This window comes from Lepidochelys kempii, chromosome 5, assembly GCF_965140265.1.
Source record: "Lepidochelys kempii isolate rLepKem1 chromosome 5, rLepKem1.hap2, whole genome shotgun sequence".
NCBI lineage: Eukaryota > Metazoa > Chordata > Testudines > Cheloniidae > Lepidochelys > Lepidochelys kempii.
The window spans coordinates 75,886,880-75,908,981 of record NC_133260.1 but is presented as its reverse complement, the minus strand read 5'-3'; the positions used below and the strand labels follow the sequence as shown (position 1 = coordinate 75,908,981).

The 22,102-nt window shown below is 37.3% G+C and overlaps 1 protein-coding gene across 6 annotated transcripts in view; it reads left to right on the top strand.

Annotated features, from left to right (window-relative positions):
• The window catches only part of DTWD2 (DTW domain containing 2), a 191,771-nt gene that overhangs the window by 101,815 nt on the left and 67,854 nt on the right, over positions 1-22,102 (top strand). For all 6 annotated transcript variants that reach the window (XM_073344786.1, XM_073344787.1, XM_073344789.1 and 3 more), the window contains exon 4: positions 7,593-7,782. In XM_073344786.1, coding sequence (XP_073200887.1) covers positions 7,593-7,782 — 190 coding nt within the window. The remainder of the gene's footprint in view (positions 1-7,592; positions 7,783-22,102) is intronic.

The window sequence follows — 22,102 nt, the reverse complement described above, 5'->3', positions numbered from 1 at the left end:
TTTGGACATATGTTTTAGTAAAGATAGACTTGGTGGGCATGAAGAACTCTATCCAGTTGTCACATTTCAGCCTTCAAACATTGCGGCTGTTGCTCAGTGTATTGTCTTTGAAACTGATATGGCTTGTGGAAGGAAAAACACACTTTAAAGACACAACAAAGAGCTATGGTTTTATCTATTTACAGACATGCTTAGTTTAAAGTATGCTCTAAAATAAATAGTCATGTCCTGCCAAATATAGTGTCTTATATCATAATCACTGTAAATTCTTTGACCAAGCACTAGGGTTTATTATTCATGAGGGAAGTGCTAAGAAAAAAACAGAATACCTATATGTATGAATAAAATACAATAATTTCTGGGATTTATTTTCTTTTTTAAGATGCTAATAAATATTTTGCAAGCAATTTTTTTTAATCATAATAAATACTGTTTGCTCAGCTTAATAGGAAATTCTTGTGTGTTGTAAAAAGAACACATTTTAGACAAAATCGCTTGTTGTAATCTGACTTGTCAACAATCTGAATGATCTTCATTTCATACTTTTAGAGTTATATGAGAAATCTTGGCACTCATGTTTTTAAATATCAACTTTATAACTGTGACTGCTACAAAGAAAGGGAAAAAACACACCAAAACTACTTTGCTTTGGCTTTCTGTTCTTTTTTTAGTGAAATAGCTGCCTACTTAAGTTCTAATAGTTCTTTACTTTCTATCCATAGATCTTCAGGTTTCTGTAATCTACTAGTAAATTCTGAATGTTATGGACTCTAATGATTAAGCTGTAATAGAGCTATTCATCCAAATACCCATTTGACTTGAACCCTGTTATTTGGGGCAGGAATAAAGAATAGAAAAAAAACATTTAAATTGGTTTGTCTTCAAAAAATGAATTAAGTGGACAATAAATGCATAGATCTCCAAAATTCATCACAAGTTAGGTTTCAGAATCAGTACAATAAATTTCATACCAGCTCTGTTACAGATCAGTGGTTAAATCAGGTACATCAAAAGTGCATTAGAAGGTTTGGGAAACTCATTAATGACTTCAATATCTTTAGAAAGTTGAGTGCAACTTATTTCTGCTATCATTTATATGAAAATATTTTCACTAATTACTTGCTTGAACTGTGAGCTTTTATCCTGATTGCTCCCAAACAAAAAAATTTTTTTTCTTATATTAACTACTGTAAATGAGTTTACTTGTTCCCAGTATAATGTACCACCAATGCTCTAAGTTTCATGTCTCTCTTCACACTGTGCCAGTGCTATCCCACTGGGGGGCTGTCAAGGTTCCTTCCCCACTCTGAACTGTAGGGTACAGATGTGGGGCCCTGCATGAAAGACCCCCTAAACTTATTCTTACCAGCTTAGGTTAAAAACTTGCCCAAGATACAAACTGTGCCTTGTCCTTGAACAGTATGCTGCCACCACCAAGCGTTTTAAACAAAGAACTGGGAAAGAGACCACTTGGAGACGTCTTCCCCCAAAATATCCCCCCAAGCCCTACACCCCTTTCCTAGGGAAGGCTTGATAATAAGCCTCGCCAATTGGTACAGGTGAACACCGAGCCAAACTCTTGGATCTTAAGAGTAATAAAAAATCAATTGGGTTCTTAAAAGAAGAATTTTAATTACAGAAAAAGTAAAAGAATCACCTCTGTAAAATCTGGATGGTAAATACCTTACAGGGTAATCAGATTCAAAACATAGAGAATCCCTCTAGGCAAAACCTTAAGTTACAAAAAGACACAAAAACAGCAATATACATTCCACCCAGTACAGCTTATTTTACCAGCAATTAAACAAAAGGACATCTAACGCATTTCTAGCTAGATTACTTACTAACTTAACAGGAGTTGGAAGGCTGCACTCCTGATCTGTTCCCGGCAAAAGCATCACACAGACAGACGAACCGTTTGTTTCCTCCCTCTCCAGATTTGAAAGTATCTTGTCCCCTCATTGGTCATTTTGGGTCAGGTGCTAGCGAGGTTATCTTAGCTTCTTAACCCTTTACAGGTGAAAGGGTTTTGCCTCTGGCCAGGAGGGATTTTAAAGCACTGTGTACAGAAAGGTGGTTACCCTTCCTTTTATATTTATAACAGGGGCCCTAAGCAGGAATATTTTTACCCGCCCCCTCCACAGCTCATACTAATAATTAATAGAGGGCACCATTGTGCTGCTTAGGGCCCTAAGCAATTGCTTAGTCTGCTTATGCCTAGCATTGGCTCTGCTTTTACAGATTCCAATTCTATTATATATTTAAAACGAACATACGCCTATTTATCCATCATTGTCTGTCAATCCTTATATCTGTTAGCACTTCTGAAATGCCTATTGCAATAGTGTTTAGGTATTGTACAAGGATAAGATAACGAGGACTGCCCAAAAGACAATGTTTTCTCCATCGTTCTGCAGTTTTAAATATGGTCTGCTGCTTTGCCCCCCTCCACCTCTCTCTCTCCCTTCTTATGTTTTGGGGTGAGTGTTTGGCAAATACCAACCAAGTGATACTGGTGTATACCCTTCATACCTGTCTGATGTAACTGATGTGGACTAACTTCAGCTAACGCAAGGTATTTTTCTACTGTTTTATTTAAATAGGTATAAAAATAGTAGAGAAATCTTCAATCTTCAAGTAAACTGTATAAGCTATTTAATAACATTTCAGGATTTTCACCTGTCTGTGTGTCAGTCTGAAGCTGGGAATGTCTCAGTCAATGTTAAGTGATGGAAACAGGTACAAGCATGATTGAAAGCTCTTTATTTAGAATACCACAGGGTTGAATCATCACTGGGATTCATGGTCTGTTACTATCCAATTTTTAAGTTCTCAGCCATTAATGAATCAGATTAATTATATCTGTGCCATGACAAGGTGTGTTTATATGCCATAGCAAGAATCCTAGACCATTGTGATATCATGTAACTCAACTAGTCACAATCCTAATTTACTCTACAGCCTTACTCTGTAGCTAATTTCTGTGCAACAGTTCATTGGTTGTACAAAGGAGACTGCACAGATGGCAGATTACTTGGCTTAACTGCTGCAGTTCTTCAAAAAAGGAAGTTAATATGTTAATAACCATATGTATTCTTCTTGTATGTATGTCAGATTTAAGGCTACGTAGTAGTTGATGAAGCCATCGGTGTTAACAGTGTGTTGTGGAAGGAAGGTAATAATAGTTGATACATTTTATATTTGTGAAGATAGAGAAACAGAAATATGGTTATTGGCTCCCACAATTTACTTGCTTTTCATTATGTGAGGGAAACGTTGTAAGTAGAGCAGAGCAACCTTAACTAATATTAAATGAATTTTCCTAGTTTTTAAACTGTTGAAATTGAAGATGAAAAATTGCAAGCAAACAATATGCTGCCTTATGAAGCATGGCAACAATATGGTGAATGCAGCAGCTGCAGTGAGGGGTCAGGGTGGAGAAATGTTGACATTAGCCTACAAACAGCCTTTGCAACTTGACAAACCTTGTCATGTATGAAGACATAGGATGCTACTTAGCAAAGAATGTTGATATTCGTAAATGTGGCACTTTTAAATTGATGACACTGAAGTCAACATTTACATTAGAGTAAATGGGCCAGTAGTAATTTGAAACTGGATGCAATGTATGGACATAGATCTGTGCCTAGCAAACAACACCATCATATAGTTAATGGGCCCTTTCAAATTGGCACAGCTCAAATAATTTATGAAGCATAATCATTTTTCTCAAATTCCAAAATGGGAAAATATAAAACTGGTATTTATATAAACTATAGATATATAGTCATCTACATTGTAAGTTTAGTGTAGACTATCCATTAGTAATCTTTTCAAAAGGGTTCTGAAAAAAAAGGAAATGCTAGTGACCCAAATTATAAAACCATTTGTTTTTATTCTAACTATTTTAAAATATTACTGCCCTAGAAATTATAATTATCTAGAAAATTAGAAGCTTTCTTACACTCTAGTTTGTAAGTTTTGAATAAAACAGCTAGCAGATGTTGCCATCTTGTCCCTTCTTAAACGCAATTCACTGATACAACCTTACCTATGGCTTAACCACTGCTAAACCATAATTGCATCATATTAAAGTTTTATTTGGTAATTTTAAATATGAGTATGACTGAGACCATTGGCCATTCAAAGTAAAGTTTTGGATAATCCTTATTAGAGGCACATTAAAATTTACATGATAAAACAGAACAAAATTGAAGGATCTAATTAGCTGATAAGCATTACAGTAGTGAAATTCGTACACAGCAATTCTGTGGTTAAAATTCTTTAATTGTGTCAGCTTTTTTCATGATCACATGTTTATAAAAGAGCACAAAAATTAAGTAATTCTAAATCCTGACCAGTTTGAAAATACCGGAAGTACAGTACCTATAGTCAATAGGAACTTTTATTTTATACTCAGTTTGAACTGGAGCAGCTGCTAGTCTTTTTTTGCAGCCTTTTTGAAGCAGGTGGTACTCAGGAGGGAATTGAGCTGTTTAAGAAAATCACTTTTTTCATATAGAGCTTTTTTTTTCTAACCGACACTGAGATGTAAAACCTTTAAAAGTCTGGCTCTGATCTGGGGAATAAATGGTGGTGGTTAGAAGATTCTGTTTTTTGTTGTTGTTTTTTTAAATGGCTTAGTTCCCTCTTGAGAGTTGGCAGCTTCTAAAGGGCTGCCATCAGTATGGTGTCTGCTCTGAAATTAATCTTCTTGCTGCTTCTTGGTGTAACAGTGTCTTAAAGTCAATAATGTTTCAAACTGAAATCTATGTAAAAACACCTTTTCATGTCTTAATGCAAGCATTGACAGACGAGGGCAGAAATTATTATTTTAGTTATCTATTTTGTAACCAGCTTAACCTTCATTTAATTAACTTTTAATATGAAACATACTTTTTTCTTTTTGTTTTGTATCACCTGTTCATTATTCTTTGTTCTGATGATGAATTTAATAGAGAAAGGTAAAAAGAAAAGAAACTAAATACAAAAAAACTATATTAAGGCATTGTTAAGATTACGCAGCTTAGCATTTAAACGTAAGGAAATGCAAAGGTGCAGGTTGAATACCTAACCATAACGCTATCCATTTGGACATAATCATTACAATACAAATTTTACTGTATTGTATGTGTAGTTTAAACTTTTAGAAAGAAATGTAGAATGTTTATATGGACCAAATTTTCCAAAGAGTCCCTCACCCAATTTCTTCCATTTGGGCAACTAAATGAATGGCATGACTTTCAAAAGTGTTCCACAGAGCAACTCAGATTATGAACATCTGGGTCTACCTGTGTGTGCTGAGTCCTTTTGAAAAATCATGTCCTATAGCATTATTTTGTGAAGTAGTATGTCATCACATAATTAAAAACTGTATAGTAATACTTATGCACAAGGAGGCAGATCCAAAGCATGGTTGTTGCTTTCTGTAAAGTAGCTTTAAAAATGGTATTGTTTGAGGTGCATATTCATGTGTCAGCAACTCTATATTATATTTGTTCAGTTTATAAGTAAGAGGGTATTTTAACTGTCAACCCCACACACTGTAATTTAATCTGTAAGTCAAGTTCTTTCAGTTTCACCACATCAAAGAAAGGTATAGTTAGGTGCAATTGAGGTGTACACCTAATAAGTCTCACTCAAAGTGTATTTTAATAGTGATGATACATGAGAAGAAAAAGGCCAGCTGACCTGCACATCTACACCAAATTAATGTAAAAAACAAATGGAACTAAAATATACTTGTTACAAAAACATATAACCTCATGAGCTTATTTTGTGTTAACCGTGTCCCTCTGTAATCCAACCACCAGGTTGTGTTTATGTTGATCTCATCTCTTCCTATGCTATGTTTACGAGGTCTATTCTGCAAATCTTGTTAGTGCTGGGCATGACTCCAATAAGGCCATTCATGGTAGTGAGCACTACAGTGTCTGGTAGTGGTTGTGTGATTGGCCCATTACCTGCAAATGCTGAACACCTCCAGAGAGCTGTTCAGCCCCCTCCCACTCTGTAAGTGACGGGTGCTGAATATCTCTAGAAGCTCACTATCTGGTAGGATCAGGTCTGTAGATGGTAGGTTCCTTAGGGCAGGGACAATGTCTTTCATTTGTCTGTAAAGCAACATGCCCACTTACGACACTATATAAGTAATAATTAACTTTCAAATTCCAAGATTTCTTTATGGAAGTAGGACTTAGAAAAATAATCTTTTTCATTTAAATGGACCAGATGTCAAGTGAAGTCACTGTAACCATTTTTCATTGTCAGCTGTCAATCCAAACTGGATCATGGTATATGCATAAGAGGTCTAATCAGGCGCCTGATGAATCCACTTAGGGCTGACAAGCCCAATTCAGGAGCAACACAGTTTGTTACAAATTTCACAGATCCATGTGTTGTCTGAGTTACAGTCCAAGACTACAGTATGCTGCTGTCTTCTTTCTCGCTTTGCTCCGTTCTCTGGATCAAAGCCTCTTCATGTTGAGCGGCACCCAGTGCCAGATATTCCCTCCAAATTGGATGGGATTCTTTGCGCTCCTCCCATCTTTCTACATTTATGTTGAACAAGTCACTGGAACTACTGAGACAATTAACATAGAATCTCACAGTTCCTTTTCAGAATACAACTAAACCAAGGTTCAGAGTTCAAATGTAACTTTCACGTTTCCTAACGTTTCAGTTCTTAGCTGTGGAACTTCAATCCTGCGTTATGAGTAGTACTATTAAATATGCATTAAACTTGGATTTTTGTTTCTGGAAACATTTTGAAAAGCTTTTACTTACATAATGGAAAGTGTTTCCTGTATTAAGTATTCACCCTCAATCTGATGAAAGCATTTGTAGTCCTTTGCTTTTTATTTATGCTGAAACTCTTTTGTATATATGTTTTTTAATTATTTGTAAAAATCCACAATAAGACTTTAAAATCCGCAATAAATAATTCAAACATTCAATGATGTCTGCATAACTGTGAACTTTCCCTAAAGCAAATAAACTGAATTTAGCTCTGTATCTAATGAAAATTACATTCTGTCATATGGGAGATCAAAGCTCTGTTCCTGGTTCTTGTGTCTTGCTCACTGGGCTGGCAGGAGCTGGGAGTATTGCAGAGTCAGTATCTTTTGGCCATTATTTTCAAGTGTCCATTAAGTTTTCCTGTCTCTGTTGGTGCCCAACTTGAGATGCCAAGACCACTCTGATTTTTTTTAAAGAGATGCTAAGTACTTAAGTTCCATTGACTTCAATTAGAGTTGTGGGTGCTTAGCTTCCCTCCAAACCAGATGCTAAAACTCTCGAGTTGGACACCCAAAATTAGTAATCATTTCTGAAAATTTTTCCCCTAGGCCTTTTGTGAGCTCATGGTAAAGTAGCACCTCTTAGTACTCTGCGGATTCCTCTGCCTGACTAAGGAGCAGAATTGAAGACTATAAAAGGGAGTATAGTGGGTTGGATAGTTGAAATTGGGAGAAAATGAATTTGAAGAGTCAGTAAATTGGCAGAGCTATGGGAATGAGGCATGATACACATTACATATATGTTCCCTTTCAGAAAAACAAACAAAAAAGTCCTCTCTCTGTTCATAATTGTAGGTATCCTGAATTAGCAGCTGTGTGCCGAAATTCTAATACTCTAATTCTGTATCCTGGAGCTGAAGCAGCTAATTTGGAAGAAGTGGCTTTGATCTTCCCAAGTCCATCTACAATCATCATCATTGATGGAACATGGAGTCAGGCTAAAGATATATTCTACAAAAACTCTCTTTTCCGGCTTCCTAAGCAGGTAAGATGTAATGCTTTGACTTGAGAGTGCAATATATGTTTTCTTTTTTTCACTGGAAGTGTTTGAACTAAACTGGTCAAAAACTAGAACTTTATCCTGTATAAAATTTGTATGTTTCAAATTTTGTTTGTCCCAATTGAAACAAAAAGTCCAAATACTGACAGTTTTCACAGAACATAAAGTTCAAAAAATTTGGATTTTGAAATGTCGGAATATTTATGTTGACATTGCTGAATTGAAATGTTTCATTTTGCTTTGTTGAATGGACTCTAAACATTTAATTTCAGTTTGGTTCAGTACTACGCCACATCCACTTGAGCTGCTTTAGTGCCTCATGGTTGCTGTGGTTGGGGTGCCACATGCTCCCACCCTTTTCTGTGAGCTGAGTTCCCAGGCCAGATTACTTGTCTCTTGATGCACAGTGGTCACATGAATCCCATGATTCACCATACTGGTTCAACTAGAGGGGAGACTGTGGTGCATCCTGGGAAATGTAGTAGTCCTGCCAGGCAGACTGTCCTATAGAAGAAAGAATGCAGTCATGAGATATTAGAACTGCAGCTCCCATGAGGCATTGTGGCTGCTCCAGCAAACATACACAATGTCAAGCTGACCTTGAAAAAAATCGGGTTGGCATGACCAATTGAAATATTTTCAGTTTGACTTGAACTGAAACGAAATTTTTCCAATGGGAAAATTTGAAAAATGTCAGGGAGGTTTTCCATTTTGTGGAAATGGATTTTCTGTCCAAAAAAAGCTTCAGCAGAAAATTCCAAACCAGCTTTAGCTTGAACTCAGGACTTCAAAAGGTTGTTGTTGGTAGTAAGGCCTCTTAATAAAATGTTTGCAGTGGTGAAGTCTACATTTTTTTATCCTTATCCTATTTCCAGGTAAGTGTATGAACCTGAGTGTGAAAGTAGGATGTTGTGGCCTTTCAGTGCAAATTCTCAACTCTTCTACTCATGTCCAAGGGAAAGCTTGTAAGAATCCAGAATGGTTGTCAAATCACAGCTACTGAATATGGAGGGAACTTATAATGAAATATATTAATAACATCACATTTTCTCCAGATATTACCATTAACAACAATAGGTTTTCCCCATCCAAGTACTCTAGATTATAATGTATGAATATAGCACTAACAGTTAGTGCTAATAAAATTAACAGATGTAGGTTCTAGTCCTGCTTTCAGAACTCTGTGAGCACAGCCCTGAAAAAGAATTGTGTAAATCAGTGGTGCTGTGTAGGATGTGTACACATGATTCTCAGTGCAGGATTGAAGACTTAATTTATTGTTGTTACATGATTAACCACTGTTATTTGGGCAGTTATTCCATCCTTTGTATAATAAGTTTCAGTCTAACACAAGTTACTTGTTTTACACAACTTGTCAGCCTGTTTTATTTTCTCCTAAAAATACCCTATATGAGTTAATCAGTTTAGTTGTGGATTTAACAAAGTGGTGTTTTGATCTAGAAGTCATGCTTCATCCACAACCAACTGTATTTTATCCTAAACCCAGAGCCTATGAGGTTTTTAAAAGTGATCTCCCATAAATACTTTAAAACTTTATAAATAGCCATAAGCAATATCTTTGGGGGGAGAAATATAAAACTTGAAACCTTAATGCAGTCCTCTCACAAGTAGTTTGTGGTTCCTATTAAATTATGCAGCAAGTGGATATTTTTAAATAAATCAGACCTGCAATAAGAGATGGCTGTTTCATTCTTACATATGCCGGGAGAAAGAGATAAGTATTGTTGTCAAAGCCAGGTCTGATCGGTCTTCTGTATTAGTTTGGTATGTGCTTCTGATAAAACACATGCTGGCCACACAGGCTACTGAAGGAAGGAAAAACCTTGTTTAAATAAATTTAACTGTTTGTATCCTTTTTTTTTTTCATATGGTTACTGGAAATAGCTCCCACTTGGAGACCCATTTAGGGCATCATGTGACTGGATATGCAGTAAGAAAAGAACACCACACCATATTTTGCCTCTCTATCTCTGCACAGAACTGGACCCTACAGAATCTCCTTCATGCGGTCTGGGGTTCATAATGGAGACTAGTGGGGCAAGGACTTGGGTAGGTGGGGGATGGGAGGAATAGATGTTTTAGGCAGGAAAGGTAATGCAGTGCTGTGCTTTATCTTTTTGGTGTAGCTGTTGCAGTCCCTGGAAGCCTTGGTAGTGGGGCTCCAGTAAAGCTGCATTACTAGATTACCATGGACCAGAGCTGGTGTACTGACTTCTGGCCTCTAGCATATTCCACAGAATACTTTAGATTTTGTGATGGGCCTGGTGGCCTTTCACCTGGGGGCATCCCAACTACATAATAAATTAATGCAAGGGGCTGTATTATCTTTTCTATCAATCTACTGGTGGGGTAGTCCTTGAAGCCATTCATGGTCAGGGAAGCCTTGGTAGCACAGAGCTACACTGGGGCACAGAGGAAGAGGGTATTTGACCTCTTGTTTATCCCCCACATCGAACTGTGAGGTTTGGAGGCTGCTTTCACGGGCTGTTTCTATACCTGGGGGAAGTTCCTGCCCCTTCGCTTCACAAAGAGCACCTTAAACCATTTCCTTTTCTTCTGAATCCTACTCAATGAGTTGTCTGCTATGACAGGACAGTCTTTTACAGCACTGGAACACTTAATTTCATTTTTGTTGTTGTTTTGTTTTAAATCCATTATTTTTAGTGGCCATTTTGCTTAATCAGCGTAGTTTAAAGATTACTGTTTGTGGTAGTTACTCTAACAGTATATTAGAAAACTATACTTCCCTACGCTCTCAGTAAAAATGTAGACTACAGGCAATTCCCATAATCTTGATGCTTAAAGCATTTACTGCCTTAAGCTTTTAATTCCAACAGAAATATTTTTATTTTCAGGGCAGAAGAAATGCTCTTCTGTTCCGAGACAGTGTGAAGAATAAGAAACCAACCCTTTTACAGGAGAATAGAGTAGGCAGGTCTTTAATTCGTTGAAATACACTAAAAATAGAGCATAAAATGTTTGCATTTGTACAGCTAGTTTATTGAAGTCGATAAAACTGTAGAATAAAATCTGATTTACAAAATTCAAATAATTTAATACTCCTTTGCACAACAAAGGCCTTTCAAAAAAACAGACATTCATGTTTTATAGTGTTACAGTCATCGCATTTCAGTATGTTTTAATATATTATGGGCCAGATTATGACCTCCATACAGTATTTATTTTTATGAGCAGATACTCCCATAACCAGTCCCACTGAAATCATAATTAAACTGTGTCAGTCACCAGTATAGCAGTGGACACTTCCTAGGCATTCAGGTGGTTGTATGTCTTACAATAAGTAGCTGGAGGCACAATCACTTTGTAAGACATAGTGCCCCTGAACACTGGAGAAGAGCATCCTTGGAACTTCCCACTAGTACACCTGTTTAACCCTTATAGTCAAAGTTATGCACTCATCTCAGCACAGGAAAGGATGGTGGTCTGAATCTGATCGATGCTGGTCTGTGCCTCCTCCAGGACTGCTAGTGCTATTGGCAGCATTAACAGACATGTTCTTACCTGATTCCATCTTTTACATCACACACATTCAATATGTTTAGATATATTTATGTAGATTAAACTAAATTTGAATTATTTTTTTTCTGAGTACAAATAATTTGGTTAAGGTAGATTGGCGTACTTTATCAAAAGAGTTTGTTATACATTTTCAAAAAGTCCATTATTTCTGATTTAAATCAGATGAGAAAACATTCTATGTATTTCTGAGTCCACAAGTGCTGGTCAAATGAGCATTTACACGACACCAGAAAAATGCTAATCCGTTTCGAAGGTCAGTTTTAGATTATCATTGCTTTTTTCCTTATTAATTAATGTTTGTATGGAACTTTACATTTTCAGAGTGCTTTGTGAGTGCTAAATATTATGAGTTATTAAAAACTTTGCATTCAGATAATATATTTTAAAAATTAACATATTGTATGTATTTGTGGAATGATATTGTTTCACTTGTACAGCCAACACCTTTTTATGTTAGTGAGCTTTAGAAGCTGTTATATCTATTGTCATGAATTAGGAGTAAAGTGTTTTAAATTTTTAATTGGAAAAATTAGATAAAAGTCACAAATATTTAACCATTAAAATATACATTATTCTGTTTATACTGGACCAGTTTAGAAAGCTCATAGTAGATGTTAATTTAGTCCATCAATGCAAAAAAGGCAGCGGCGGGAACCTTCCCATTATTTTCATTATTTTAGAAGTAATTCCAGTTGTTTTAATGGTATGAAATATAGTTCAGATCCCTCTTAATTAAGGCCTCAAATGAGCAAGTATTTAAGCATATGCTGAACTTTAAATATGAGTCTCATTGACATCAGTGCAACTCCTCACATGCTCGAAGCTGGGCATGGTTTTAAGTAACTTGGTGAATCCTTGCCCAAAATACTTGTGCAGCGTTTTCTTGTTAGGTAAAGTTTAAAAAAAATCACATTTTCTCTCTTGGAAATAAGTCCTGGAGATCCTCTGGTGATAGTTGAATAAATGATAGCCAGACCAAAGTTCTATCTCATCTTTAAAGTGTGTCCCAGGAAATCCAGCGGTATTTGCTGCAAGGTAGCATGTAGTCACTATCTGAAGGTGGGAAATTCTTTTACAGTTCCTTAGTGTGCACTTCCATGCTAAATATAAAACAGTTATGTCATCTACCAGACCTTTCTTGGTACGTGAGCAAAACTGCTTTAGTAATCCAAAAGAATGAAGAGGCAATGTTTCGTTCCCTAGTCCACAATCCAGGAGACTTTTATATTAGGGGCTGTTAGGTGATATCCAAATACATACCAGCCCGGTATAGAACTCTGACCAACACTTTCTGGTCCTGTTGTGCTAGGTTCTGTACAAGCACATATCTATGATTCAGTGCTTGATCCAGAGAGCTTGGGAAGATGGATACTGGGGAAATGATTTGTCTCCAACAGTTCCCCATATTAGCAGACACTATCAGAAACTGTCTATGTGGGTAAACGGAACTTGCATATCCTTCACCACAAGTTTTAAATATTGACATTTTGAGCTCCAATCTTTCTTCTGCTTGTAACTTGCTTGAAAGGACTTTTTTATTGCTTCTTGAAATTCAAAGACTTTGCAACTGTTAATATTTGCAGAGGCAAAACTTAGTTAAGGCCTGTGAAGTAATGGAATCTTCATTACTGGAACTATGGCTTTTGGGCATGGGGGGGTAAAGGCGTGGCAAAGCACTCAGGACAGGTATAGGTGATCTAATAGATCTTTTCGTTTTCTTACTTCACAGGAAAAAAAACAAACTGTCATTAATCCAAACTTTCATTAATCTGGATTTAAATCCCCCCTTCTCAGCCAGAGAACAGACATAAGCTGAGATTCTCTTCCCCCAATATGTACATTACATGCATAAGGAACAATGAAAACCTGTTCCTGTTCCTCTTGATTAACAGATTCATTGCAGATTGCTAAAGAAGATCTGGGGCTTTACATTTGCCTTTGAGCACCTGATTAGCTTTGTGGGATGCCTGCAGAGAGTCACTGGATCCCAACTGGGATTTTTTGCTGGTTAGCCATGGAAGATGGCCAGTTCTAACATAATTTATTGTCCCTTTTTATAGTTATGAATGATGCAGTAGACCATACAAATTGCATTGTAACTTGCATTTCTGTTACTTGGTTTTGCAGGGAAGGGGATGAAAGTAGCTGAACATCCTCAACAGATTTTCAGTGACTTTGGGAGTGGTGGTATCTACATGCATCCACCTCTTACTTTGTGTAAGAAGGTCCTTTACAATGTCTGTCAGGAAGGGTTTTGAGGGACACTGCTATGGGACTGATACACTGTGTGGCATTACCCCTTGGAAAAACCCATTAAGATAAATGTAGATCTTGTAAGCATTAATTCCTGTGGCTCTGTCCCTACTGGAAAATCCTCTCAGATTCAGGATAAGACACATATGGCGGTATTAGAGATGGAGCCATTGTACCAGGGAGCAAAATACTTTGTCCTTTGTATCAATCTCCTTGCTTTCTGCAGATGTCTTGAGATCTGTAGGATTTTGCACATATACTGGGATAGCAGTGGGGCTTAGAGGGCCATGTTTTCTGCTCACCCCATAGATATGAAAACATTGCATGCTGAATAGATATAAACTTGGGGATTTTGCTCTCCTGCCGAATTTTATGTGAGAGAGCATGATTGTCCTAGTATAAATTACTTGTTATTCTCTATTTAATATGTAGCTGATATATACAATCAAGGTGTCATGTTGATAAAGTACTCTTTTTCACTTAGAAGCATTGTTAAAAATATGTTGTGCAGAAAGATTTGGGTAAAAATTTTTAATAATAGTTTACCAGGGTTTACTCTCTGTAGTTCTATATCTCCTTTTCATGAGCTGGGAGCTGGTGTCATTACATGGAAAATTGTGACAATTTGAAAGCCCATTATGTTCGGCCACATTAATGAACTTGATGCGAAAAGAGGATACTTTGGAATGGTGGTCGTTCAGATAAGACCTTCTACAGGTTTAGGTTGTCTGGTTCATTTATAGAGAAGTCTATTAAGAATGTGTGTTTTCTATTTTATATTTTCTCCTATCTTGGGAACTACCCACAACATTGCAGTCTGGTGTGACAATCAGGCTGTGTTGGTGTGGCGGGATCCCCAGGGTACAGCTTGGGACTGTGAGACCGCTATGCCCCCTTAACTTTCCAGCCTGGGCTGTCTCACAGTACTTTGCTAGTGACAAGCAGCAAACCTGTCCAGGTGCTGTTTCACTCAGCACAACCACATGTAGAGCCCCACACCCACTTAGATTGCATGAATGCTCACAGAGCCACTCATGAATCACACAGAGAAAGGTGCCAGCCAAATCCCTCCAGCTCCCAGCCTTGTACTTCAGGAGTATACCGTTTTGCACTGCTCAAGACCCTTTCTTGAGCAATGCAAGTTTATTAATTAGTTCACCACTTCATCAATGGAAAGTGGATATACACCAGCCTTTGTAAACCTGAGCAGATTTACCAAACATTTCAGGCAAACTCACTGGTAAAGATAAACAGTAAAATAAGTTAATTAATTACAAAAGATAGATTTTAAGTGATTTTAAGTGATAGGCAAAAAGTCAGAGTGGTTACCAAAATAAAATAAAATATAAGCATGCAGTCTAAACCTTAAACCTTATCACACTAGACAGTATTTAGATCAAGCAGTGTTCTCATCCCACTGGATCTTACAGTCCTTAATATACAGGTTTGTCTCTTAAACCTTGGCCAGTCTCCTCTGTTGAAATCATCAGTCTTCTGAGCGTCCTTGTTGCTTGCAACATAGATCCTGGGGGGAGGAGAAAAGGCCCAGCATGGGGGCACTATGTTCTGTTTTATATCCTTAGTCCATGTGCTTGGAGAACACAAGTCCAGGCATGTCTGGTGGGCATTGCTGAGTCACCAGGCGAGGTTGAGCAATTCCCCTGGTGTGGCCTTGTGCAAGTGAGTCATTGCATTGTATCACTCTTGCTAGACAATGGCTGTTGATGGTTGTTCGACACCCACCTGGGAGTTGGTTATCTTCCCGATTATTGTCTTTGGGGACCTAGTATCTGGGTGCTTCCCAAACCCACAGCATATTTAAGTGACAATCATACAACACAATTCTCATAACTTCATATGCATTAATGATATACATATTTAGCTAGAAACAGTGGCTTTCAGCAGATCATAACCTTTCCCTCAGGGGTGTGGATTTTTCATGCTCTGCAGAGATGTAGCTCTGCTGATTTAAGTTCCTGGTGTAGGCCAGCCATTTGTTGGGAAGAGTAGGAAGAAGTCTGCATCCAATACTTTCTCCAAGATGCGGGATATCTTCTCTCAGGGTGGGGCAAGAGAAGAACATTGACGTTTTCTCCTGCTCCCTTAAACATATCCTTGAGTGATACTGGCAGAATGTAAGAAAGACTCCAAGGTGAATTATCTATACATTTTGGCAGTTTCTCAGTTTTTCATATCTAGGTTAGAGATATTGGATCTCATCCTTTCACAAGTCAATGATTATATTCAGTAAAACACTAGCAAACTATTCCACAGTGATCCCTTTTGTAAGTTTTCAATGTGGTTATGGATCCCATATTTGAACATAAGGGAAATTTTCCCCTTCAAGAATCTCACTTTCAAAGAAGTGTGTTTAGTTGCCGGGACTTTAGCTTGAGTTCCTTCCTTTATATCACCTCCCTGTCTTCAGATTTTTTCTGGATCAAACAATATTTCCTTGCCCCCCAGAGTTTATTCTAAAGGGCAATAGACTTTTGTATTAATTAAACAATTGTTCTATTGACCCTAGGTCTAGTGCCTTCTCCCTCACAGGGGGAAAAGTTTTCTGTTCTGTACATAATGTGACTGATTAAATTTTACCCCCTCATGCACAACCAGTAAGAGAACATGTGCTGCTTTTCATCTGCTTCCAGCAAGAGAAAACAGCATGCAGTGCTTCCATTGCCTGCGAAATAAAAGATTACATCCAGTTGGTTTAAGACTACCCAAAGGTTGCATCTGCATCCTTACAAATGTTACTCCTATACAGCAGCATGTCAACCTTGTGCTTGGAGGGATGAGGCACTGGCCTCCCTGATCTGTATACCTGGTCCTCCCCCAACACATTTATTTGCTATTTTCAGTTGGACCTGTAGTAGTCTCTGAATTCAGAAGAACTGTCATGCAAGCTACACTGAAGCTGCTTTACTAGAGCGTTTATTAATCGCTACGCTTCTGATAGTCAGTGCTTTCAGCTGATCACATGGGAGGAAAGGGCCATGTGACAAGAGAGACTCACAGATTATCCAGTTTATTGTGGTTCTCTTCTAGCCTGAATTCTCTGCCATATCCCCTCAAGCAATGTTGCTTAGAATAGCCAATTTATTCTTCTCTTTACTTATTCTGTAGCCTATTTCTTGAGTTGGAAGTTTCTCTGAAGAGCAGGACTGCGGGAGTTGGCTGACAGATCTTGTCTTCCATTTTCTCTTTGGTGGATCTATAATGCTGATAGTCAGGGTTATTTCCGTGTAGGATGAGATAAATGACAAATCAAATTTCCTGGTAACACCCTTTCATTATTCTGTATTATAATGTATTCAATTTTACTTTTGTTTAACCATTAGCTTTAAAGATACAAACTATATTTAATACACAAATGCCTGCTTGGTCTGAAAATATTTCTTGTATTCTTAACTTGGATGAAAAGAAATTAATAATATCTCTTCATTTTAAAGTACAATACAGTGTTGTAAGCAATTGCCATTTAGAAAAGAACTATACAGGCCTTCAGATCAGAACGTCAATAAAGCACCCAAATATTTATTATGTGTAATCAAATTTTTAGCATTTTTAATCATATGCCTGCTGCGCACTAATTTCTCAATGCTCCTATTTATAAATAAATAGCCCTAGCCATTATTATTAACAAGGATGTTCATTAGAGAGTTCCCCAAACAGTTGGTGAGCGCCATCAATAATCTGTTGCCATCTAGTGTTATTAAGAATAATTAAGAGAATTATGAAGCTCTAATGGAAAGTTTAAAGGAAAGTCTTGTCTTCAAATGGAAGAGAAATTGAGGGTTAAGGAAACAATTTTGAAACTATAATATTTTTAACTACTTCCCAGCTGGAATTCCATTGCTACTGTTATTTTTCCATGTTCCATTGAGAAAAATGCAATTGTTGGAAGGTACTTGGTTAGCACAGATGACCATGCTTATACTAGAAGGGTTCAGCAACAGGTAGAAAGTTTTGTCAAATAGCTGAAAATCGTAGTTCTTTAGTCGCACAACTTAAGCTCTCAAACCAAATTTGAAATGTCCTCAAGATTTTTCATGTAAAACCACAAACAACAAAGGGGTTGTATCTCTTCCTCCTCTGTAACCCTGGGCACTGATGTGTTGTGAAGCTTTTTCTCATAGCCCTGACACCAGCATCCTGCTCACAGTACAATGGTCTCACCCCGGCTTCTTGGTTACTCCTTGCAGAATGACACCAACAGCCATTACAGTCCCGAGGCTCCCCCAGTGCATTTTCCCTGCAGTTTCCAGTCCCTTTCATTGGACCCTCACAGATGTTAAGTTTGCTGCCTCCAAAGAGACAAAGTGCACACACTATCCTGGTACTTTAGCTGAGGCTTTTACTCAGGCAACCTTAAGTCTGCACCCATAATGCCACCCTTACAACAATCAAACCCTAACCCTAGACCTTACTCTTAATTGTAATGACCGTCTGTGGGGACAGAGAGAAGGTTATTGAGTGAATATTACCTGCATCACCATAATAGAAAAGCTCAGAACATTCAAAAGAAAGTGTACCTTTACTTCTAATTTCAAGGAATTTTAATTCCTGTCTGTTTTCAGAAAAATACAATGTTCTCCTGGGCATTTTGGCTGAAGTAAGTGATGTATAGATTCTTTCCGCGTAACTCCTGATCAGTGAAGTGTTTAGCCTGCCTGGGAATTTCTTTTAGTTTGTATAAAAGGTTTCAGAATTACTCCGGGAGAGAAATCCCTGGAGACTTCTTGAAAGCTGCATAGAGATTCTAAGCCTCGAATCTTGCAAGGCTTTCAGGAACATATCCCATTTTTTTCTCAGACAGCCTCTTGCCTTTGTATGTGACTTCTTTCCTCCTGCTCCCCATATAGGACCACATATCTCCCATGTGGCTTTCCCTCTTCTGTTCTTTCCAGAATAGAACTATACCCCAGGTATATCCAACTATACCCAGAGTGGTATCTCCTGCCCGTCATTCTCTCCATGTTGCCTATACATGCTCATAAATTGCCTCTGGGGCTATGTGCCTTTTGCAAAGCATGCATAAAATGATGCTTATATATTATTCCAACGTCAGACTGTTCATGTACTATCAAACTGATGAGTATTATATGCTTCTATCCTGTATATTCTGTACACTTCAAAATATAGATGTGTATTTGCTTAAAATATACATATTATTTTTAAGCATCTGTGTGCATTTGTATTCTCATAATCATACCTTTTAAATACTTCCATAACTCCCATGTTCGCGTCTTTAAACCTATGAAAATATGTCTGCTTATTAGGGACTCCGCGAAGAGTGAAGTTTAATGTTTGTGTGTGATCTTTTTAAGGGATAGGAACCAAAAATAGAAACATTTTGAAAAATGAGTAACAAGAAGAGTAAAGGATTTCAGCATGGTAGGTGAATCAATGAACGCACAAACAATGATCTGGTACCTCTGACAATTCTTGATTTATTCATATATATTACTTCATCTATCGTCTATTTCACAATCAGAAAATCATACCATAGTTTATTGCTCCAAGATTATGAGCCAAATTCTCCTGTGTAAATATGCAAAACTTAATTTAACTCTATGGTCCTACCCTCATTTTACACTAGCAGAGAATTTGGCCCTATGTCTGTGTAATAGGATGATTTGTTTCTTTAAGGGCTGTAGGGGCTAGAACCGGCTGGCCTTGTTCTGAGGCAGAACCCCTTTAAGAACCAGTGTTTGGGACTGATAGGCTGCAGGTTGTATTTATCAGCCCCAGCAAGGAAGGGGTCATGAGACTGAGTCTCCTGATTGCTTGCTTCCTGGGGAGTATATAAAGGAGTGCTCCCAGCTCAGCAGGGGGAGCTGGAAACAGGTGAGAGCTATAGGGAGGCTCTCATATAACAGTGAGCGAATGAGTGCTGCAGGGAGTAGGAAGGCTTCTGCAGGGTCAAGTGAAAGAATCCAGTTTGTATATGACTCAGGATGGCCTGCAGAGTATAATCCTGCAGACTAGAAAAGAGAAGGCAGCAGAAAGGCTCATGCTGACTTCCAGAGAGAGGGCCTGTGGAGTTTAAGAGCCGCAGGGAGTGAGAAGGATATGATAGAGATGCTGAGCTAGTGTTAAATAGCTTTATTTTGAAGAAATAAAACTGTGAAGCCCTGAAGAAAGGGGACTTGAAATCCGGAGGATGGAGAGTGTTCTTTGGTACCGGGACTGGTGAGTTAGTCCACATTCCCTACTAGTAATATTAGTTATTCCTCTTTCTGTGGAAATTTCCAGGGTGTAACAAATTAATTCCTTGCTGTGGTAAGCATTTGGTCAGTAAAACTTCTGCCTTTTAAAATACCTCATACCATGTCTCTGCCAGTCCTAATAACTTCCTGGACGCTTCATTGCAACTATGCATTAACTATTTTAAACTACTTCTTGGAGGCTATGACAAACAAAAGAGGTCACATAATTAAATCTATTTTAAAATTACACAGCAGTGCTCCTTTACTGAAAGTTTGCCTGTGATGTTTGCTCTAAAGTATTGTTGCCTATCATTAAAATTAGGGCTGTCAAGCAATTAAAACAATTAATTACGATTAATCGTACTGTTAAAAATAATAGAATACCATTTATTTAAATATTTTTGGATATTTTCAACATTTTCAAATATACTGATTTCCGTTTCAATACAGACTACAAAGTGTACAGTGCTCACTTTATATTTATTTTCTATTACAAATATATGCACTGTAAAAAACAAAAGAAATAGTATTTTTTAATTCACCTAATACAAGTACTGTACTGCAATTTCTTTATTATGGAAACAAAACTTACAAATGTAGAATTCTGTACCAAAAAAACCTGCATTCAAAAATAAAACAATGTAAAACTTTAGCGCATAAAAGTCCACTCAGTCCTACTTCAGCCAATTGCTCAGACAAACAAGTTTGTTTACATTGCAGGAGATAATGCTGCCTGCTTCTTGCTTACATCACCTGAAATTGAGAATAGGTGTTCGCGTGGCACTGGTGTAGCTGGCGTCATAAGATATTTACATGCCAGATGTGCGAAAGATTCGTATGTCCCTTCATGCCTCAACCGCCATTCCAGATGATATGCGTCCATGCTCACGGGTTCTGGTTGGTAACGATCCAAAGCAGCGTGGAGCGACGCATGTTCACTTTCATCATCTGAGGCAGATGCCACCAGCAGAAGGTTGAATTTCTTCTTTGATGGTTCAGGTTCTATAGTTTCTGCATCAGAGTGTTGCTCTTTTAAGACTTCTGAAAGCATGTTCTACACCTCACCCCTCTCAGATTTTGGAAGACACTTCAGATTCTTAAATCTTGGGTCAAGTGCTGTAGCTGTGTTTAGAAATCTCACATTGGTACCTTCTTTGCTTTTTGTGAAAGTGTTCTTAAAACGAAAAGCATGTGCTGGATCATCTGAGACTGCTATGACATGGAATATATGGCAGAACGCGGGTAAAACAGAGAAGGTGACATACCATGCTCCCCCAAGGAGTCAAAAATTTAGCACATTTTTTTAATGAGAGTCATCAGCATGGAAGCATGTCTTCTGGCATGGTGGCCGAAGCATGAAGGGGCATATGAACGTTTAGCATATCTAGCATGTAAATACCTTGCAATGCCGGCTACAAAAGTGCCATGAGAATGCCTGTTCTCGCTTTCTGTTTACATTGTAAAAAGAAGCGGGCAGCATTATTTCCTGTAAATGTAAACAAACTTGTTTGTCTTAATGATTGGCTGAACAAGAAGTAGGATTAAGTGGACTTGTAGGCTCTAAAGTTTTACATTGTTTTATTTTTGAGTGCAGTTATATAACAGAAAAAAATCTACATTTGTAAGTTGCACTTTCACGATAAAGAGATTGCACTGCAGTACTTGTATGAGGTGAATTGAAAAACACTTTTTTTGTTTATATTATTTTTATTACAGATATTTGCACTCTAAAAATGATAGTGAGCACTGTACATGTTGTATTCTGATTTGTAATTGAAAGCAATATATTTGAAAATGTAGAAAAACATTCAAAAATATTTAATAAATTTCAGTTGGTATTCTATCGCTTAACAGTGCGATTAAACTAAGATTAATGATTAATTTTTTAAATTGCGATTAACTTTTTTGAGTTAATCGTGTGAGTTAACTGCGATTAATCGACAGCCCTAATTAAAATGTATAGCTGCATAAAGTACAATTTATTTTACTGTCAAAATATAAACCAGATATAAATTTAGGGAATATTTTCCAAATTTTATGCCATTAATACAGAGGTTATTTTATTGTACTATTTTCTTAGTTGGAATATATAACTCTATGAAGATGAACTGCAAAGTGCAAAAAAAAAAAAAGATCCTGTTTTATCTTTGAAGCATTCAGATGGCACTATAAGTATTAAGATTTTAAAAAAATATCTGCTGGCTTTTTAAACATATAAAATATAAAATCTTGACTCTTTTTCCTGGAGGACTTTTCAGAGGACTGGACAGGTTTTGAGA